General features: G+C 49.9%; 4 protein-coding genes across 11 annotated transcripts; 3 read left to right on the top strand and 1 right to left on the bottom strand.

Moving 5' to 3' along the window:
* The first annotated feature begins 212 nt into the window (after positions 1-212).
* Positions 213-1367, top strand: sox11b (SRY-box transcription factor 11b). The gene has a single exon (XM_058077528.2). It carries the CDS (start codon positions 400-402, stop codon positions 1189-1191), a length of 792 nt encoding a protein of 263 aa, XP_057933511.2. The 5' UTR covers positions 213-399; the 3' UTR covers positions 1192-1367.
* A 399-nt stretch (positions 1368-1766) lies between these two features.
* kidins220b (kinase D-interacting substrate 220b) lies at positions 1767-10751 on the bottom strand. 5 transcript variants are annotated; one of them, XM_078794602.1, is made up of 29 exons: positions 10583-10751; positions 9701-9856; positions 9507-9605; positions 9280-9378; positions 9097-9195; positions 8900-9001; positions 8729-8827; positions 8452-8649; positions 8279-8377; positions 8098-8196; positions 7924-8022; positions 7646-7823; positions 7413-7577; positions 7154-7333; positions 6915-7080; positions 6657-6808; positions 6294-6583; positions 6043-6183; positions 5728-5974; positions 5581-5672; positions 5375-5519; positions 5089-5251; positions 4826-5004; positions 4504-4739; positions 4151-4264; positions 3841-4065; positions 3666-3764; positions 3365-3595; positions 1767-3243 (listed from the first exon to the last, which is right to left on the bottom strand). In XM_078794602.1, exons 2-29 carry the CDS (start codon positions 9830-9832, stop codon positions 2122-2124), a joined length of 5250 nt encoding a protein of 1749 aa, XP_078650728.1. In that variant the 5' UTR covers positions 9833-9856; positions 10583-10751; the 3' UTR covers positions 1767-2121. The 5 variants fall into 5 exon arrangements, with proteins under 5 accessions (XP_078650728.1, XP_057927628.2, XP_078650729.1 ...); XM_058071645.2 differs by having other exon boundaries at positions 3841-3978; XM_078794603.1 differs by having other exon boundaries at positions 5581-5669.
* Positions 10752-11483: 732 nt separating this feature from the next.
* On the top strand, positions 11484-13980 carry cep43 (centrosomal protein 43). Of its 4 annotated transcripts, none has more exons than XM_078794498.1 (12): positions 11484-11650; positions 12042-12095; positions 12178-12232; positions 12326-12414; positions 12478-12615; positions 12846-12890; positions 12977-13164; positions 13228-13343; positions 13416-13493; positions 13559-13595; positions 13660-13747; positions 13853-13980. In XM_078794498.1, the coding sequence occupies exons 1-12, from the start codon at positions 11567-11569 to the stop codon at positions 13928-13930; spliced, it is 1050 nt and encodes a 349-aa protein (XP_078650624.1). In that variant the 5' UTR covers positions 11484-11566; the 3' UTR covers positions 13931-13980. The 4 variants fall into 4 exon arrangements, with proteins under 4 accessions (XP_078650624.1, XP_057927704.2, XP_078650625.1 ...); XM_058071721.2 differs by having other exon boundaries at positions 12475-12615; positions 13228-13328; XM_078794499.1 differs by having other exon boundaries at positions 12475-12615; positions 13856-13980.
* A 2869-nt stretch (positions 13981-16849) lies between these two features.
* Positions 16850-20167, top strand: LOC131128666 (C-1-tetrahydrofolate synthase, cytoplasmic-like). Its single transcript, XM_078794601.1, has 10 exons — positions 16850-16937; positions 18303-18381; positions 18455-18514; positions 18582-18635; positions 18716-18852; positions 18950-19050; positions 19282-19418; positions 19485-19596; positions 19664-19791; positions 19878-20167. Exons 1-10 carry the CDS (start codon positions 16852-16854, stop codon positions 19932-19934), a joined length of 951 nt encoding a protein of 316 aa, XP_078650727.1. The 5' UTR covers positions 16850-16851; the 3' UTR covers positions 19935-20167.
* The last annotated feature ends 10 nt before the right edge of the window (positions 20168-20177 follow it).

The raw sequence follows: 20177 nt of genomic DNA, 5'->3' as shown, positions 1-20177 counted from the left end.
TGTAGTAATAGCCATGATGTTATAATAATAACGATGTTAATATAATAATAATTAGTAATAAAAAAAAACACAATGGAAGTGGCTGAGAAGCCTGTGGGCGGGCCTTGTGCTCCGATTGGCTGTGACTGCGACGAGGCGGGAAAGAAGTGGAACAAAGCTGCTCAGAGATTGGCTAAATCATAAGTAAAGGCGGGTACAAAGCTAAGCAGCGATTGGCTGGAGGCGGCGTGGTCGCGCGCACTCCCGGTAGCTTATGAAGAGGTCCAGACAGGCTGACCCGCTCCTAAGAACCTATCCCGACGGAACCGGGCCGGTCAAGTCAAAGTTCGCTAAAGAGTGCGCGGGTAGCTTCTGGGCCGGCTAAAGCAAGTGTGTGGGTGACTTCCGGGAACAGCTAGCATGGTTCAGCCGGTTCCGCACATCAAGCGACCCATGAACGCCTTCATGGTGTGGTCCAAAATGGAGCGTCGGAAGATCATGCAGGAGTCGCCAGAAGTTCACAACGCCGAGATCTCCAAGCGGCTTGGAAAGCGCTGGAAGACTTTGGACGAGTCCGAGAAGGTTCCGTTCATCCGCGAGGCCGAACGGCTCCGCCTCCAGCACATGGCCGACTACCCGGACTACAAGTACCGGCCCAAGAAGAAGACCAAGACGGACGAGGCCGACAAGACCGGAAGACCATACAATAAGTCTAAAAGCAGAAAGCCGCTGGTGGGTTCCGACAGACGGAGACAGCGCGCCGACCCACGATACCGCTACGTACTAAAACGGGACTCTAGTGACTCGGAGGACGACTCGGACGACGAACCGGGTCGCTACCGCAGTGGAGATTCTGCTTCGGCAGAACCGGAAGACTCGGGTCGACTCTTCTATAGTTTCAAGAACATCACTCGCCAGGCCACTGGAACATTCTCTCCCGACTCCTCGTCCCGGTCCAGGTCCGGGTCCAGTTCTTCCTGCTGCGGGGACGACCTAGATCAGGACCTTCCCTCGGAGGGGTCCGACTTCCCGCTCAGTCTTCACGCTTCCTCGGAACCGGCAAACCTGAGCCTGTCTCTGGTGGATAAAGACTTGGACCTGAGCGGTACCGAGCGGAGCCGAAGGTCCCACTTCGAGTTCCCGGACCACTGCAGCCCCGAGCTGAGCGAGCTGATCACCGGCGACTATTCGGACCTGGTCTTCACCTGCTGAACCGAACTCTTCCAAGTTTTACTGGACTTTTATTTGATGAAGATTCTATTTTTGTAGTTTTTCACGTCAGCTGACTTGTGTTGTTAGGTCAAGTGGCACACTTTGAGTTCGGCTCCTTGTTTTTGTGCAATATGTAGAAGTGACGTCATGGACTGAATAAATCAGCTAATCGAAAATGAATGAATGAACACTGGTCATTATTTAAGAGGGCGGGGCTTAGTAGCTACGTTTTCTCGCGATGTGACAGTGAAACGTTAGCCAGCCTACTTAGCTTGGGGTGCTAATTAGCTGTAACGTTAGCTCAGTTCTTGGCGGTGTTGTCTTTCCCACAATACAATACAAGACAAGACTGGACTGGACGTCCCTTTGAGCCGAGACTGAGTGACAACGTTGTATCTTCAGGTAGCAAGAGAGCAATTAGGTGGTCGTCGGACTGATAAGACATGCTAGGGAAACCTGACTAGCATTGAAGTGCAGTTTAGTGATTAGAAAAGATGTATTTCTGTCATGTTGATGTGACCTGTCATTTTTCCCTTTATCTGAACTTTGACCCCTTCATTGCAATCAGTCAGGAATCAGCATCAATATATTTTTATTAATCATGCACATAGATACATACTCCATGAGTCCAGCACAGCACCAATATTCCAACACTTGACATTTAATACTTTATTTACTTAACATTTCATTCATTTACTTTTCCCACTTAACTGGTGGAGCCTATCTAAGGAAGGGTGCGGCTGCACTGATCAGCTGTCAATCACATGCTTTTGTAAACATGAAGCTAAGAACAAAGAGGACATTTGTTTTTTTTTTTAAACATCCAAACAAAAACAACATCAAGAGGTAATTTGGAGTCTTGACAGTTAGCATGCATTAACACACAATGCCACACACAGGTCACATGATGCTGCACGGGCAGGGGTGGTTTTACAGGATGCTCTCGCGCTCCTCGCCAAAGGCGACAGCATCTGCTGTCATGGTGCACACCTCGGGAGGGTCTCCAGGTTTGAGGCCCCTCTTCAGGTGGACCACTCGGACATTCTCATTGTTGGGACTGGGCCGGGTGGGGGCGGTTGTTGTGGGTGGGTCGATGGTGTCTGTGGAGGGGGCAGAGGTGCGGGGCGTCTGGCGGTCCCCCTGCTGGGCGTTGGTGTTGTTGTTGAGCGTGACACTGCTGGGTGTGCGGTTCAGGTTCCAGGTCTTGGAGCTGGACCAGGTGTCATCCGGACTGGTAGCCAGCAGGCTGCACTGGTCCTCGGAGCAGATGGACATGCGGGTCACAGCAGGATCCTGGAGAGAGGCCGGGAGGCCCGATTTCCTGGCACCACTGTCCTCTTCCAGCTCGATCAAGTTGGACCTGTCCAGCTGCGACAGGTCCGCCTCCTCATCCTGCAGGGAGTGGTTTGGAGAGCTTTCGTTGGAGCGCACGCCCGAGTCGGACGAGTCCTTCTTGTCCAGCGTGGCGTCGGATAAGTAGTCCTTCCCCTTCAGAGCCAGCGAGTACATGCCCGTTTTGGTGTCTGCCGCCATCTTGCCTTCTTTCATCAGGGGGGCTTCGGACTCTTCAGATTCATCGTCGTCGCTGGTCAGCTTCTGGTACTGCAGACCGCCACCCACCTTCGACTTCAAGTCGGCAAGCCCGCCTCTTTCTGAGGAGGTCTTACGGGCCAGCAGGGACTTGGAGGATCCATGGTCTCCCTTCTCATCTTCCTCCGTGATGGGATCCAGAGCTTCGCTGTTGGCTGCAAAGTCGGTGTTATCAGTTGCCATTTTGACGCTGGCCCTCTTGCCAAAGGACTTGCGTCCATCTTGTTCGGTGTTGTCCTTGCTCTTGTCCTCGCAAGATGGTGTCATGAAGTGTCCAGGCTGAGGCTGGACTAGCTTCTCGCCGCCGCCGCTGCCGCCCACCTCCAGCTGTGCCATCTGAGCAATGTACTCCTGGTAGGCGTTGCGGTACTCCGCCTGCTGCTTGTCAGTCAGTTTGCCGATGTCGTTGCTCGATTCCTGTGAGTTCAGACTAGTCATGCTGCCGGTCCTCTGAGGTCCTGCCTGCAGATGCACACAGCATACAAACATGGAACTTTGTACGTGTGCGGCAGCGTTAGCATAGCACCTGATAAAGCTAACGCACATGTGTTCATGTCAGATGGATTAAAGAGCAAAACCTCACCATCCACTGCGCATTGGTGTGTCGTGGTGGCTCTTCCAGGCCCACCGTGTTCAACTCTTCGAAGCTCAGGCTGAAGCTGTACATTGGAGATACATCGCTGGGGGCGTTGCCGGCACGTGGAGGAACCACGGCCCGCCGGACCACCTCAGGGTGACCTGCCACAACGCTGCCTTGCTCGCTGGCGGCCTCCTCATGCAGCACCTGGCTCTCTATGTGCCGCATTTCCAGCACCTGCAGAAACAGGATGTGAGGTCACCATGTGGAGGTCTGACTAAGTGTGGCGAGTGCTTTGGCGCCTCACGGTGGCTCTGAAGAGTTGCCAGTCTCCAAAGTTCATGTTCATCTCCTTCTTGAGCTCATCCACGTTGCACTGCGACAGAACTCGACCGTTGACGTTGGCCTGAGTGTACAAACACAATGCCAGGCTTTACACTTGGGAGGCGGACCCCCGCACGGCCAGCATGCCAATCACCGACCTTCCTGATGGTGGCCGTGTATGCCGCCAGCATGCTCTGGTCGATGCCCTCGATGTGACGCACACGCTCGCACACGCTATCCGTCGTCATGGAGCTGAGGAGGGTGGGTGGAGTCCCCGACACCACAGAGGCAGAGCCCTGGAGGAGAAACTGGGGCTCATGTACCGGTCGCCGCAGTGTCATGTGACATTCATTGGTCTTTCCATGAAACAACATAGGTGCATGCTGGGAAATGAATCCAAAATGTCGAAAAGCAAACTCCTCCCCTGCACACCTCGTGCGTGTGTGTCATGGCTGACGTGGTACTTACAAGGGTGGCGTCCCGGGGGAGGGAGCTTTTAACGAGCAGACGAGGAACAAGGTGTGATGGGTAGGACGCCATGAGGTGGCGTGGCAGCTGGTGATGGTGGTGGGGGAAATATGGCTGGCAGAAAATCAACACAATGAAAATGAAATGCAAACAAGCCACCGCTCACTTCCTGTCCAGTGACGCACGTCACTTTTGGAAAGAGCCGACTCAACACAAAAGAAAAAACATGATGACGTCACAGCAACAGGTCTTACCTTCCTTGAGTCAGACAACCCACCTGACCCTCAGGCTCCTCCTCTTACAGCAGGTGTGTGTGTGTGTGTGTGTGTGCGTGCATGTGGGCCAGGACTCACCCTGTTGTAGAAGGGGTGCTGCGGTCCTGCCATGCCACTGTAGTAGCTGCTGTGAGGCGGTGGCGAGACCACGCCCCCCACTGGCGGATTGAAGGGCCCGCTGAAGGAGGCGGAGGGTGAGCAGGTGGATGAAACCTGACTGTACATCGAGGTAGGCCGGGGCTGAGCCTCCTGCAGCGGGACTGAGGGGTACGTGACTCCGCCCATGTTCACCTGCTCCCGGGCTGCACGGACGTCTGGACAAGACAAAGAAACATCTGGATAAGACAAGGAAACATCTCCACAAGACAAGGACGCTGGATGGACGTGGAGAAGGAGGCACCTGCAATAATTTCACGCAGTTTGGGGTCCAGGTTCACAGTGCAGGGCAGGAAGGTCCGTATGTCTCTGGCTGTCAGAACCGGCGTCCGTGAAGACAAGAAAACTTCAAAGCTCCGTACGTCTCCGTCGATTTCCAGCAGAGGTTCCACGTCTTTGGTGGTGGGGATGTTCTTCAGAACCCTGGAAGGAAAATACTCTCTCTTGACCTCTCATAGATCCCGGTGGGTGTGACATTTGACCTCCTACAAGGACGCAAGCCCTGACCTCTCATAAATGTTCTTGAGAGCAGCCTGGTCGGGGACGCCATCAGTCTCCTCCAGGTACAGGATGAGCCAGGAAGTCCTGTAAGGCCACTGCTCAGTCAGGTTGATCCAGGATGCCAGGCGGTCCCAATTAAAAGAGATCTGATTGGCTCTCAGCAGACGACCTGCACAAGTCACATGACCTTCATTAGTGTAGTCTAAGCACATAACAATGTGCTTAGTGGGTCTGTTTCATGTTTCATGTTGTAATTGATTGTTGATTGATTGACATGAGTCACTTGACTGACCCGTCACAGACACGATGTTGAGAAGTCTCCTCATGGTCTGAGGACTGATGTCCGTGAACCAGTCCTCAGTCACCATCAGCTTGGTCAAGTCAAACGACATCTGACGAGTCACAGAGCGCTGAACCTGCCGCCGCCGGTATGTGTCCTGCACACAGGTCAGATGTCAGGCTTTTGTTACACACACACACACACACACACACACGTACCCGGCGATTGAGGGCGGTCTTGCTACCAAACTTGGTCAGTTCCCCCAAACTGTGCTGAGACAGCTTCCTGTCTAGCTCCTCGTGCCAACCTGCTTACATGACAGGAAGTCAGAACCAAAAGGTAGCTGCTCAAAATAAAACCCTCACCATCAGCAATAGCGGCGTCGCCATTAGCGGGCGTGCCGGCGGTGCCACTGCACATCTTCCTGGCGCTGGACAGTCCCCTGCTGTTGAGGAAGACAGGCAGGTGGACGATGTTCCTCATGTAATCGTGTCCGTTGATGTTTGAGTCCCGCAAAACGCTGTTTAGGTTCTGGTTGATGGCCTTGATGATGATGTGCGGATCGCTAGCAAAGATGGAGATGAAGGGACCTTTGGAAAACAGGACTCGGACCTGTGGGACGCCGCCGCTGGATGTGAGTCTGCTGTCTATCCTATCAAAATAAAGCGCTGTCTTCTCACCGTGTCGAGCATCTGAAGAACTTTGTCCTGTTCGCACGAATCCAGTCCATCGATGACAACCGCCAACCTGGTTTGGTGCTGGGTGAAACTGTCGATGGTCTTCGCCATTTTAGCCATCAGCTCCACCTCGCTCTTGAGGACCTGAAGGACACGTTTTTATTCTTATTTTCTTATGTAATTAAGTTTATTATGACAATTTTGCAGACCTGCTGGAAATCAATCAATCTGTCATCACAAGGTTCTCCCTTCACCTTCATGAAGCCTTCGCTCTTCAGCTTGTGCATCCTGTTGGCGGCGCTGTGCAGTCTCTTCCTCTGTGAGTTCAGCACCGAGTCGGACACCCGCCACCATGTGCGGCAGTTTAGAAGCAGGGCCGCGCCCACCACGCTACCCAGCGCCATCAGAACGCCATTCACCGTTTGGTTGTCGCCGTTCACGCGAAAGATGGCCAGCAGCGCCATGCCGCTGACTAAGCACGCCATCACCAGTGCGAAGAGCACAAAGGACGGGATGCAACACGTTTTCTTCCACTTGCTCTTTCCTGAGCACACACAAAGTAACAATGTGTCTTTGTCTGCTCCGTGTGCGTGTGCGTGTGCGTGTCCGTGTTGTACCTTGTCTCTCCTCAGTCTTAAACACTCTGAAGAGACGTGTTGCCAAGAACCCGAACTCTCTCTCACAAGCATCGGAAAGCGTGGCGATCATTTCAGCCATGGATGTCTCGCCACCAACGCTTGACAGTCGATTATAATCTGTAAACAGAAACCTGCAAGCACACGTGATGACGTCACTGTGACATCAGCAGGACTCATGACAACACAAACCCTGTGTGTTGCCTGACAGGTGAAACCTGGTTTAACCCTGTGTCTTACCTGACAGGCAGAGCTCTGGTGCTTTGCTCCGGGAGTTCTGGCGGGTGGACAAACATCAGCTTGAGGAGGAGCTCCAGATAGCCGATATGACGGGCCAGACAGCTGCTGAGAAGCCACGCCCAGTTCCAGTTGTCGCCCTCGCGGCGGCCGCCGAAGTAAACCACCACTGCAGAAGGACAGCCAGACTTTATAGACCACACAGAAGCGGAAAGAGGATACCATGACGACGTGGAGCGCACCAAAGAAGAGGTAGAGCAGCGCCAGCAGGCTAAGGGAGACGGCCATGGCGAGCCTGGGGTCAAAGGTGAAGCCAAGCACGGCGGCGACTGAGCCGCAGAGAAGCAGAGAGAGAAAGACCACCAGCCAGGAGAACCGGAATAACGGCTCGATCTGCTGCCCCGCAAACGTCTTCATCTCATCTGAGGAGAAGAAGATGTGAAGTGTGTTGTTGTTGTGGTGTGTGTGTGTGTGTGTGTGTGTGTGCGTGCGTGCGCTAACCCTCCAACTTCTTGAGCAGGAAGGACTTGCCGCTTCCCCACTGGGCGTACAAGCCCACACAGATGGGGGGCTGCATGGTGGGCTCACTCAGGATGTCGGCGAGGGCGGAGCTGTAGAGGTCGTAGCCCAACATGTCGCCGTCTGACTCAGTGGGGGACAGGTGACCTGCGAGGGGGAGGAGCATTAGTGTGATGGAGACTGGATCGTGGCGGCGGCCTAGCGAAAGGACGTACGTGCGCCAAAGATTTGCGTGAGGATGCTCTTCTGATGGCTGCAGTCGATGTTGTACGGCGTCTCTCCCGCCTTGTTGGGCCGGTACAGCAGGCGGCCATCTTTGGGGTTTCTCAGGAGGAGCTCGGCCAGACGGCGACTCCGTCCCCGGATAGCAATATGGAGGGGTGTGTCTCCTTTCTGGGACAGACAGGCAGGGACACACAAATGAAAGGTCACTCTTACTTTGAAAGTTTTTTCACATGTAGAAACAAAGACTTTTATTGTGAAGGATTATCACTTTATCCACGGCGGACACTTTGGCTCCTTTGTCAAGCAGCAGCTCCACGATCTCCACACTCCTCATCTTGGTGGCTTTTATCAGAGGTGTCTCACCATCCTGAACCAGAAAGTGGATATGGGCTGTGACTTCCTGGTCACTGGTGCAGGAGGCGTGTCAGTGGGCGTGTCTCACCTTGGTGCACATCTCTGTGTCAGGGTTGCACTGCAGGATGTCCCTCACCATGGTGGCGTTGCCTTTCTCCACGGCCCAGTACAGAGCCGTCTTGCTCTCCTGAAAAGAGGTCTTCATCAGTGTCTTGGCGATCGTCAGCGGGGACATTTTGGACCCTCAAGGTCACGTGATGGGCGGTCACCTGTCCTCTGATATCAATGTCGGCGTATTTGTGCAGCAGAGCTCTGACGATCTCTACGTGACCCCCCCTCACGGCCCCAATCAGCACCGTGTCTCCACTCTACACATACACAGTGAGTGAGTGTGAGTGTTAAAACAAAGATAATGGAGGTGTGCGGCGTTGCGGCGTCTCACTCGATCAGGGATGTTGACGTAGGTGCCGGCGTCTAACAGGTCCTGCACAATCTCGGTGTAGCCCTCCTTGGCGGCGATCATCAGGGCCGTGTTGCCGTCTTTGTCAGTCATGTTGACGTTGGGGTTCCTCTTGAGAAGCTCCTTCACCACGTCCGTGTAGCCGCCCTTCACCGCCACGATCAGGGCCGTCATGGAGTTCTGTCCACAGCACAGCGACATAAAAAAAAAAAAAAATCCACACTTTTTACAGTGTGCAGGCTGCTAACTGCCAGCTTACCGCCCCCTCCTGGTCAACATCAGCACCGTTCTCCAGCAGGTGCATGACACAGTCAAAATGTCCTTTCCTGGACGCCCAGATCAGAGGAGTGGTTCCGTACTAACACACACACACACACACACAGATGATAGTCAGTGCTCACACAAAGGTGTGTGTTCCCTCTCTCCTCACCTTGTCAGAGCAGTTGACTTTGGCTCCGCCCTCCAACAAGAGTTTGACGATGTGGGCGTGTCCTCGTCCAGATGCCCAGATGATGGGATACACGCTGTACTGCTGCAGGACACACGGCATCACAATATCTCGTAATGCTGACTTGAAAGTGGAGCGCTTGAACATGTGACTGCTCTTGAAAGAGACAGGTGAGTTACCTGTCCCGTCGTGTTGGGATTGGCCCCCTGCTCCAGCAGCACCTTGGTGACCTCCATGCGACCCTTGTAAGCCGCCCACATCAGCGCCGTCCACCCTCCCTGACGCACAAACACGTCATTACGTTACACTACATTACCACACAACTCCAGGCCTGTGATTGGCTGATCAGACAGGAAGTGCACCATGTCGCGATGCTCAATGTAGGCGCTGTTCTCCAGCAGCTCCTTGACCACCTCTACGTGACCCTCTTTAGCGGCCGAGATCAGCGCCGACCAGCAGTCCTGTCAACACACACACACGTGGTTACCATGACAACAGACATCTTGTTGCCTGGCAACCACACTCCAGCACACCCATCACTGCAGCTTAGACCACCTTGTCTGTGTGAGCGTGTGTTTGTATCACTCACCACATCGTCCAGGTTGACATTGGCCCCTCGCCTGATGAGCTCCTGCACGATGTCCAGGCTGCCCTGCTCAGCCGCCAGCATCAGCGGCGTCTGTCCGTTCTGCGGACCGCCAACAACAACAACAACAATCGTGAGATGGAGCTCGGAGATGGCCTGCGCGAGCTGCTCGCATTTGCATGAGAGCGAGCACTCACATCACTGCGTCCGTCCACTTCCTTAAAGCGGTCCAGATGAGCCCGGAGTGCCGTCAGGTTCTCCTCCTCCACGTAGCTAAACAGGTTCTGGATGGCCAGTGTGGTCATCTTAATGGAAGTGGTAGTGTCCATGTTGGCGGTCTGTCAGTACGCCCCCTGCAGGGGGACACAAAAATGACACGCTGTCACTGTGCCCCCTGCTGACTGCTCATGGCAATGGCAGACTTTGAGATAACGTCATCAGAACAGTTTCACACTGCATCACTTTCATATTTACACAGGCAAAAAAAGTTATTACAATTATTACAAAACAATTCAATTAATATTTTAATGGAAACATTACGTGTTTTATGTCATGCATGAAATTATTTTTAAGTCATCAAATAAATACAACTAACAATAACTAATGATGTGTTCTATAATAATAATCTGTCCCATACATCTAGTGGGTCTGATTTGTGTGCGTTATTTGTATGCGCCATTTTAAAGGATGAGGGCCAGACCTTTGCAGTTACCATGGAAACAGACGGCTCACGGCCGTCAAACAGAAAAAAACATGTAAAATAATATTTCATCAATACTGTTGGCGATATTTTTAGGCATGACCATGCTAATGGGATCATTTCTTAGAAAGCTAAACTAAATGTTGCTCCTGTCATTGCTAAAGGTCATTGAATCGTAATAACCTGAATAACCTTCGAGCTCTCAATAACCGAGTCTGTGACGGCGGGCCTCAAAAAGAATAAAGACAACAGCAAATAAACAATGAACATTTGGCGTCATTCACACACGAAGCGTTTTGAACTGCTCGACGTGCCAAGTGTCAATCAAAATTTTAAAGGATGCTGCCGATTGACGAGATAAGAAATCGATCGTGCTTACCAGGAAGAATGACGTAGTTTGAGTTTAGGTGGTCAGGTTCGGTCCAGGGGGGGTTGTGGAAGATGGTGACGTGCAGGTTGGCGTGTTTGTTGATGGATGTCAGCCAGAGATTATTTTTCATCCCAAACAACAGCAGCCATCTTGATCAAGACGGGGTACACGTCCAGTTAGCTTCAATCACACATAAACTTCCGCTTTGGGCTGACAAAATAAAATCACAGATGGGTCGTCGTATCTTGGAAACGTCATCATATAACCATTTTTCTGCCTTTGCGTTCATTTAGCTTGTAACCTTAACATTGTTACTACATTAGTATCCTACTATCTATGATAATTTGACGTGAGGACCAAATGGCAACTTGGCTGTTTATTTTGAAAGAGTTGTAGTCATGGCCAAGGTGAGGCTCTTAACAAATAACTCGTCTAACATTGATGGAATGCAGAAAGAAACATTTATAAAATACATCTACAATCTATATTCTTGTTGTTCACACAATTTCAAATCAAATAAAATGGAGGTATTTGACTGTTAGAAGACTGTAAGAATGCAATCATAAGAAAAGAATGAGGACATTGGCAATATCACCTTGGACAGGTGTGTTTCCTCCAGAATAGAAGGTCATGACTGAACGTGCCATCATCTTGCTCGGCTCAAAGTGCAAAGAACTGATTGTTTCTTATCTCGTTGTTCTGATACCAGAAAACCACCTTGTCCATATGCCACAAAGACAACACAAGGTTTTCCTCGTTTCTTTGTTTTTATATTGGCCTTTATTTTTTGTTTTTTATACGACATTGTTATCCTTTAGTTAAAGACCAGCTTCAAGTGTTTTTCTTCATAAAAGGCCGGAATGGCCTTCTCTTTTCTCCACCAACAGGTGGCGCAAACAACACCATGTTAACGTTTATCGCGTAGAAGAAGACTACACTTCTGGGTTGTTTGTTTGTGTTAGCACTTAGCAGCTAAGGACAGCCTGCCTGAAGATGTCTGCCACAGAAGACGACACGGAGCTCAGGGATCTTCTCATCCAGAACCTGGAGAACAATGGAGTTCTAAACAAACTCAAGGCCCGTACAGTCTATCTTAATGTCGCCATCTTTGTCGGCCATTTCAGCCTCATACCGTTAGCACACTAGGCTAACATGGACTTAAATTAGTCATTTGTCTTTTTAGTGAATACCTTCAACAGTGTTAGCTTATTTTCGAAAGCTAAATTAGCCTATAAAACGTTTTTACGTGCTCCAAATAATATTTGGCGGGTAATGTTATGTTGTAAGTCCAAGGAATGACTTTTACTTTAATGGTGGTCGATTTGTGTTATTTTGAGTTGTCTACGTTCAGTTAATTTTCAAAAGGAAGGAGTTTAATGCCTCAAATGGGCATGACATTTGAAAATGGAGAATTCATAGTTGACCTGATGATGACAAGGGGTTTGTTGTGTTGCTGTGGTGTCTGCAGGCGGAGATGAGGGCTGCTGTGTTTCTGGCGTTGGAGGAGCAGGATCGACTGGAGGTGATGGTTGACTTCCATGAGTGCGAGCGGCCATCTTGTTTTTCTTGGCTCTGTTCACATTTCGCTGCTATTTTGTACCCAGAACAAAACACCGCTCGTCAATGACAACCTGAAGAAATGTCTCAACACCAAAGATGGTCAGCTGCCTCTTTGAGATACTGCTTCTTCTAAGTAGGTGTTTATTTTCAGCTGCTGTCATGTGACTCAGGGACATGCTTGCATATCCGCAGGTCGTCTGGTGGCCAGTCTCATTGTGGACTTCCTGCAAGTGTTTCATCTGGACTTCAGCCTGGCTGTCTTCCAGCCGGAGATCAACACGGTGAGACTCCGCCGTCCGACCTTAACCGTGGTGACATCATGATGTGTTTGTGTTCGCCAGCAGCTGAGTGGTCTGGACAGTCGTCAGCTGCTCTGTAGTGAGCTCGGCTTGCCGGAGGCAGAGCTAAACACAAACTCACCTCTGCTGCTGGAGCTCGTGCGACGAGGGCGATGCAAGGTCACATCCATCATGGCAGCTGAGGTGACATCATTGTTACATTCTCACGTAGTGTTAGTGTGTGTCCATCACATGGCAACCGGAAGTGGGTGGAGCTTTGTCTTCCTGCTTGAAGCTTCTGGGTTTCCATGGTGACACTTAAACTCTCGCTAAGCTCGCAGACAGGTGATGGTAGCTGTGTTAACAGCTCGTCTTCTACGCTGATGTCCTCTGGGTGGCGCTGCTTCCGTCGTCATTATACTCTTGTCTTTCAGGTGGTGTCGGATGAGAACAGAATCCCGTCTCCGCCTGTCAACAAGGTCTGTGTGTATCTGGTGACACCAGCATGCGAAAGCCGGCGTCCTCTGTCAGCTGCTTTGCCTTATGTGTGCGTACATGTGAGCAGGTTGCCATCTCTGATGGCGTGGAGGACGAGCAGCAGGACTGCAGACCCCTTAAGGAGGCGGACAGCAGGGCCTTGTCTTCAGTTCCAGACCAGCGTTTGGATGTGGATGCGAACGTGGAGGACCACCAAGACGAGGACGATTCCTTTTTTGATGATCCGCTTCCTAAACCTCAGAAGACCTACGGCTGGTGAGGGCCTCCGACATGTGTCCTCTCTGTATATGGTGGATGTCCTCTGATGGTGGTGTCCAGGCAGGCGGACACAGGTGGCAGCAGACAGCATCCAGACGTCTCGCTGTCGGAGGCAGACCACACACCAGGAGGAGAAGGAGGAGGAAGCGCATCAGAAAAGAGTCCGTTTCAGAAGGGTGACTTTCAGCTTGGTAGCGTGAGTGATGTCTCACTCTGTCCTTTTGTAATGAAACTTCCTCTCCTTCCAGCATCACATTCCCGAGAGAAAGGATTCAGAGACCAGAAGATGCACAGCAAAGAGGATGAAGGCGGGTCGCTGAATTTAGGTAAGATGTTAGACATGAAATATATCCCTGTTAGAAGAGCGTTAACATGATTTGTGCCCCCACAGAAGACGATATGGAATACAACGACGACGACTTTAACAGGTATGCTTCACCTTCCCTGTGGGGACAATGGGAACATGTCTTTGACTTCCAGCGTGCCTTTCAGCCATCGCTCTGACCACTACAAGAGCGAGTTGAGCATCAGCGAAGACATCGAGGAGGTTTCCATCGAGGGACCTGACAACAGCGACAAGGTGACGACGCCTAACGTGCACATGCATGCTTTGTTGTTACAAGTTGGTTTGACAGAAGGGCGTGTGTGTGTGTGTGTGTGTGTGTGGTGTGCTGCTGTCCTGCAGCAGGAGGACACAGTGGACCTGAGCGTCTCTGAGCTGAGCCACAGTCATGGAGTGGACTACATGGAAGAGGTGGCCTGACCTTCTTCCTCTTGTACAGTTTTAATAAGCCAATAAATGTTTATCACAAACCACCAGCCTCTTCCTGCAGCAGCAACTTCAAACTGTCATGTCTATCCGGCCACCGGGGGGCGCTGCGGAACATTCAAAGCAGTCATACGCAGTGTTGGGCAAAGGACTTAAAAAAAAAAGAAGTAATTAGTTCGGAATGACTTCATAAATGTAATTATTAACATGGGCAATATTGGACATCCCTAGTTGTATTTAACATTTTATATGAAGTTAAATAGTGCTGCACGACGGATGAGTGGTGAGCAGGTACTCCACACAGTCAGGAGATCTGGAAGGGGGTTGATTCTCCTTGTGGAGTTTGCATGCCCTCCCCGTGTGTGCGCAGGTTTTCTCCAGGTACAGAGTACATGGCTTCAGATGAAATGTCTGAAGTGGGACGCCACTGTAAAAAGTTTGGGAATTGTGGTTTCCATCATTAGCCCTCAAAAGACTCCACTTGTTCACAAACATCACATCTCCATGAGCCAGCTGGCGAGTGGATGACAGCCTAGATATCCATCAGTGCATTGCAACGCACCACATTCACATACCATGACTGGAAAACGATAAGGGCGTCTTAACGCTGTTACTTCATGTTCACAAAAACACAAAAGAATTTGAAGTAGCCAGCTTGTAATGGTAACACTTTAGTTTATTTGGAACATGTTTAACAAGTTACATTAACATCATATGTTTACACAATTCAACATGTTTGAAAAGCAGTAGAAAGAAGCAGAATTTTTTCTCAGCAGGTACTGTATCCTTGGGGACTTCCTGTACCAGGTAAAGCCTTGATCATAGCAGGATAAAGATGTGGAAGTTAATCAAGTTTATTACATTTGTGATGAACAAATACTCTTTGTCCGAGTTTCAGCCGAGGAAGACTTGATCCAGGAGCTGCCAAAGACATTCTGTTCCAAACAACCACCATGACGCCAATCAACACAAAAGTATGTTATTTTAGAATGGAAGCTAAGCCATTTGTCTGCAAGGGAAAGTTCATGTTATAGCAAACGGAAACAATTCCAATCACACTTTTCCTTCATCATACGCCTCTTTTCAGCAGACATTGAGACCTTTTTGTCTTCCGAGTGAAGAAGTCGGCATCGCGTGAGAATAAAAGTGAAACTTTTTTCCCCACTAAAAATGTCTACTCACACATTACACGTCACCTTTACTCTCCGCAGCATGCAAGGCTCCTACTCCGGATCAAGTGGTCCTAAACATTTCACAAATGTGCCTGACTACTGTTGAAGTGTCTAGAACCACTCGACCAAGGAGGACCAGGACCACAGAAGACCAGGGAGGACCACAGAAGACCAGCAAGGACCAGGCGCTCCACGCCTTCCCTGCCATCCAGCCTCTTCTTTTATACGCCACTCGGACCCGAGCCGACCCGACCGGTTGCACCGGGCCGCCAAGCGGTAGTGATGTGGACTGGATGGTCCTGCTCCACCTGTTGGAGCCCGACTGTTGGGTTGGTTGGTTTCTAAAGCTGAAATGTCTTCAAACATGTAACATTGATGAATGCTTAACATTTTTTTATCATTATTTATATTATTAACCATGTCTTTTATGATTTTAAATTCCAGTCCAACTGCGATGAAGGAATACAGGGCGGTCCAAACCTTCAACCGAGGGGTACATGGGGGAAGGGGGTACTTTTGGGCATTAACAATACTAAAATCAATCCAATGTATGCCCATATATGTTGAACTATGTCGGAAAAACATATTAGTTTTGTTTTATAGGCTAATTAGTGTACTATAACACTAATTACAATGTTTTAATTGTACAATTGCAGAGGGATAATAAAAAACTATCTGCAGTATGGAAACGGGCCTCGAACGCACTTCTAATGTAGAGAAAGTAAAAAAGACGTGCATCGCATTTGGTCAGATTTGATTTAATTGGCCAGACGATGTTGTAGCATCCAATCAGATTGTGATGCTGCCGTCTGCCACTAGGGGGCAGGAGATGTATTCACGTGGGTATTGTTTTAGTGGGAATATTTGCTTTTCCGCAAGAAAAACGTCCTCTTCCTCACTCGAAACTCGTCCATTCTCACTTTTCTTTGGCAGGAGATGCTTCCTGTCAGAGCAGACATCATGTGACAGGAAGTGGCTCGTCCACATTCCAAGGACCTGCATCGGGAACCTCAACATATTCCTGCTTATCTGCCTCTCGTGTGTGTGTGTGTGTGTGTGTGTCACAGTGACATGATGGTTGTCAGGAATGTCACCAGGCCTCATTCTACTGCGAGGTGTGTGTGTGTGTGTGTGTGTGTGTGTGCACGCGCGTTGATGAGCAGGGAGCAAAGGTCAATCGTAGTCAGGTGGTGCAGGTGGCGGAACTTCCCATAAGACTGCCAGCCAATCAGAAGGAGGGTGTGCTGAGGTTGGTGTTTATAATTGTGTGAAACATTACAATATACCATATGATGATGTCACCATTTTTCACTTCAAATCTCACCCCTTTTTCCACGTCAGATTTGTGTTTTTTTTGGAAACATTAATGTCTTCACATTTCTCCTCAGTGACCTTTCATACCCAAACATACACTGGTCAATCATTACACACACACACACACACACACACACACACACACAGTCGTTGGCGGTGGTCCCTTGGGTAAGACACCATGTTGTCGTCTTTGTGGTCTCCAATTTGTCTTTACTTATTTCATTTCAGATTATATTCTATTCACACATACAGTATATACACTAGATATGTACACCAAGTACAGTACAGAGTATTTTATCCAGTATCACTTATCTACACTGTACACTGTAGTACTAGAGTACTAGATAGAAGTGTTCAAGAATTCCTTCTTTATTCATTCATTTGCTCCACCGTGACGCCTCCTCTCCTCCTCTTCTTCTTCTCTCAGAAATGTTGTGTCTTTTGCGCCACGTAATGTCCTCATGTGTGGGCCGACGCTCCGTAGCGACGCTCATCTCTGGAAAGACAACATCCAAGTCAGTCAATGTCCCCTTTTTTTTACTTCTGGCTCGGCATCTAAGAATGCGTCTTAGTGTCTCTGTGCGTCTTAACGGGATTCTTGGTGTGTCTCAGTGTGTCTCAGCACGGTTCTTAGTGTGTTTCAGCATATCTCGTTGTGTCTTAGAATGTGTCTCAGTGTCCCAGCATGTCTCTCCTTGTGTCTTAGCGGGTCTCTCTTTGTGTCTTAGCGTCTGAACATGTGTCTCAGTGTGTCTCAGCATGGTTCTTAGTGTGTTTAAGCATGTTTCTGTCTTAGCACGTCTGTTTTTGTGTCTCAGCATGTGTGTTTCAGCATATCTCGTTGTGTCTTAGAATGTGTCTCAGTGTCCCAGCATGTCTCTCCTTGTGTCTTAGCGGGTCTCTCTTTGTGTCTTAGCGTGTCTCTCTTTGTGTCTTAGCGTGTCTTAGCGTGTCTCTCTTTGTGTCTTAGTGTCTGAACATGTGTCTCAGTGTGTCTCAGCACGGTTCTTAGTGTGTTTAAGCATGTTTCTGTCTTAGCACGTCTGTTTTTGTGTCTCAGCATGTGTGTTTCAGCATATCTCTCTTTGTGTCTTAGTGTGTCTTAGCGTGTCTCTCTTTGTGTCTTAGCGTCTGAACATGTGTCTCCGTGTGTCTCAGCACGGTTCTTAGTGTGTTTAAGCATGTTTCTGTCTTAGCATGTCTGTTTTTGTGTCTCAGCATGTGTGTTTCAGCATATCTCGTTGTGTCCCAGCATGTCTCTCTTTGTGTCTTAGTGTGCCTTAGCGTGTCTCTCTTTGTGTCTTAGTGTCTGTTTTTGTGTCTCAGCATGTTTCCTAGTGTGTTTCAGCATATCTCGTTGTGTCTTAGAATGTGTCTCAGTGTCCCAGCATGTCTCTCTTTGTGTCTTAGTGTGTCTTAGCATGTCTCTCTTTGTGTCTTAGTGTGTCTTAGCGTGTCTTAGCGTGTCTCTCTTTGTGTCTTAGCGTCTGAACATGTGTCTCAGTGTGTCTCAGCATGGTTCTTAATGTGTTTAAGCATGTTTCTGTCTTAGCATGTCTGTTTTTGTGTCTCAGCATGTGTGTTTCAGCATATCTCGTTGTGTCCCAGCATGTCTCTCTTTGTGTCTTAGTGTGCCTTAGCGTGTCTCTCTTTGTGTCTTAGTGTCTGAACATGTGTCTCAGTGTGTCTCAGCATGTTTCCTAGTGTGTTTCAGCATATCTCGTTGTGTCTTAGAATGTGTCTCAGTGTCCCAGCATGTCTCTCTTTGTGTCTTAGTGTGTCTTAGCGTGTCTCTCTTTGTGTCTTAGCGTTTGAGCATGTGTCTCAGTGTGTCTCAGCGTTTCTCAGTGTGTCCAGACAAGTGTCCAACACGTCCTCAGGCTGGTGAGGGATAGGCTGAAGAAAGAAGTGGACAAGATGAAGACGTCGGAGTTCAGACCAAGTCTGGTGGTTTTACAAGTCAGTGGCAAACTCTCACAAGTGTGACATCACCATAGTGACATTGTGTGTGTGTGTGTGTGTGTGTGTGTAGGTGGGAAACAGAGAAGACTCCAACTTGTACATCAGCAGTAAAATGAAAGCTGCAGCCGAGGTTTGTTTGGCAAGACGTTGGACACGCGTGTGGGGGACGTGTGATTATGTGTGTGTGTCTCACGCAGGTGGGTATCGACGCCGCGCACGTGAGGCTGCCTAACACGTCCACACAGGATGAGGTGGGCATCATCCATCAAATTGCTGAGAGGGGTGAGAGGGTGGGGTGATGATGTTGTGATGACGTGTGGCGGTCTGGTAGGTGCTGAGGACCATCATGTCCGTCAACGAGGACGCATCAGTGCACGGCCTTATCGTCCAACTTCCTCTGGACTCTGTGCACGCCATCGACATGGAGCTCATCACCAATGCTGTCTCGCCGCTGAAAGATGTGGATGGGTGGGCTTTTTTTTTTTTTACCAAGATGTCTTTTTCATCATAAACTTCTCCTGACAGCACAGTATGAGTCTTTGTGTGTGTGTGTGTGTGTGTGTAGGTTGAGTTGCATCAATGCAGGGAAGTTGGCTCGTGGAGATTTGAAGAACTGCTTCATCCCGTGTACACCCAACGGCTGCATGGAACTCATCAGACAGACGGGTATCTCTCTCGCTCTCTCTCTCTCTCTCTCTCTCTCTCTCGCTCTCTCTCTCTCTCTCTCGCTCTCTCACACACACAGACACACACGTAAAGGTCAGCAGCTGTCAGTTTACTTCAAGTGTAACTGTTCCCAATGGTAGATGATGCTAACAATGGGTGTAATGCACTAGCTGGCCACTAGGTGTTATGTCACATAGCCACTCCCCCTGTCAATCAATGTGTCTGCTGCAGGTGTGAGCGTGACAGGAAAACACGCAGTCGTGGTTGGCCGCAGCAAGATCGTGGGCGCGCCCATGCACGACCTGCTGCTGTGGCATCACGCCACCGTCACCACCTGTCACTCAAAGACACCCGACCTCCCTGAACAGGTGACGTGCCTCGCAAAGGAAGACGAGGAGGATGACAAGCGTCGTGACACAGCTTCCTGTCTGCAGGTGGGCAGGGCTGACATACTCGTGGTGGGGGCGGGGCGAGCAGAGATGGTGCATGGTGACTGGGTGAAGGAGGGAGCCGTGGTCATCGACTGCGGAATCAATCACGTGGCAGGTGAGCCGTCACATCATGTGATTTGACTAGCAGCCAGGATTAGCATCGGCGTCCTCCACTGTGCTAGATGAAACCAAGGCGAGCGGGAAGCGCGTGGTCGGTGACGTCCACTACGGCTCAGCCAGTCAGAGAGCAGGATACATCACGCCCGTTCCAGGAGGGGTGGGGCCAATGACGGTGGCTATGCTGATGCAGGTAGGACTTGACTTCCTGTGTGCCGCCACAGCTGTCACTAGACAGGATGTTACTATGGCGATGCTGATGCTGAGTGTTTGTTGTAGAACACGGTCCTCAGTGCTCAGCGCTTCCTCGCCAACATGGACGACAACTCACAGTGACATCATCAAAATGAAGGGCCTTCCTAAACTTGATGATGAAGGTTGTGACCAATCAGCAGCCAGGGGACCTAGTTGAAATGATTTTTCCGTGCATTTTTTATCGTCTGATTTTGTAATGATGCCGTCAACCTTTGTCACCATGACAATGATGGCTGTGACTGGTCACATGATCACAAATGAAACCGCTGTCGAAATAAAACGAGAAAGACAAGCCAGCTTGTTTGAGCAAAGCTTTTAGTTTAA

Source organism: Doryrhamphus excisus, linkage group LG11, assembly GCF_037039965.1.
Source record: "Doryrhamphus excisus strain RoL-2023G ecotype Guam linkage group LG11, RoL_Dexc_Guam_v1.1, whole genome shotgun sequence".
Lineage (NCBI taxonomy): Eukaryota > Metazoa > Chordata > Actinopteri > Syngnathiformes > Syngnathidae > Doryrhamphus > Doryrhamphus excisus.
This window is presented reverse-complemented; position numbering and strand designations above follow the sequence as displayed.

Coding starts and splice junctions, on each gene's coding strand:
- kidins220b (XM_078794602.1), bottom strand. CDS start 9,832: ATGGACACTACCACTTCCATTAAGATGACCACACTGGCCATCCAGAAC. Junction 8,378..8,451: donor ACGTCAACATCCCTGATCGA/GTGAGACGCCGC, acceptor GTGTATGTGTAG/AGTGGAGACACGGTGCTGAT. Junction 4,740..4,825: donor ACTGCGTGAAATTATTGCAG/GTGCCTCCTTCT, acceptor TGTCTTGTCCAG/ACGTCCGTGCAGCCCGGGAG.
- cep43 (XM_078794497.1), top strand. CDS start 11,567: ATGTCTGCCACAGAAGACGACACGGAGCTCAGGGATCTTCTCATCCAG. Junction 12,616..12,845: donor CATCCATCATGGCAGCTGAG/GTGACATCATTG, acceptor CTTGTCTTTCAG/GTGGTGTCGGATGAGAACAG. Junction 13,748..13,852: donor GACCTGACAACAGCGACAAG/GTGACGACGCCT, acceptor GCTGTCCTGCAG/CAGGAGGACACAGTGGACCT.
- sox11b (XM_058077528.2), top strand. CDS start 400: ATGGTTCAGCCGGTTCCGCACATCAAGCGACCCATGAACGCCTTCATG.
- LOC131128666 (XM_078794601.1), top strand. CDS start 16,852: ATGTTGTGTCTTTTGCGCCACGTAATGTCCTCATGTGTGGGCCGACGC. Junction 18,636..18,715: donor ACACGTCCACACAGGATGAG/GTGGGCATCATC, acceptor GCGGTCTGGTAG/GTGCTGAGGACCATCATGTC. Junction 19,792..19,877: donor CGGTGGCTATGCTGATGCAG/GTAGGACTTGAC, acceptor TGTTTGTTGTAG/AACACGGTCCTCAGTGCTCA.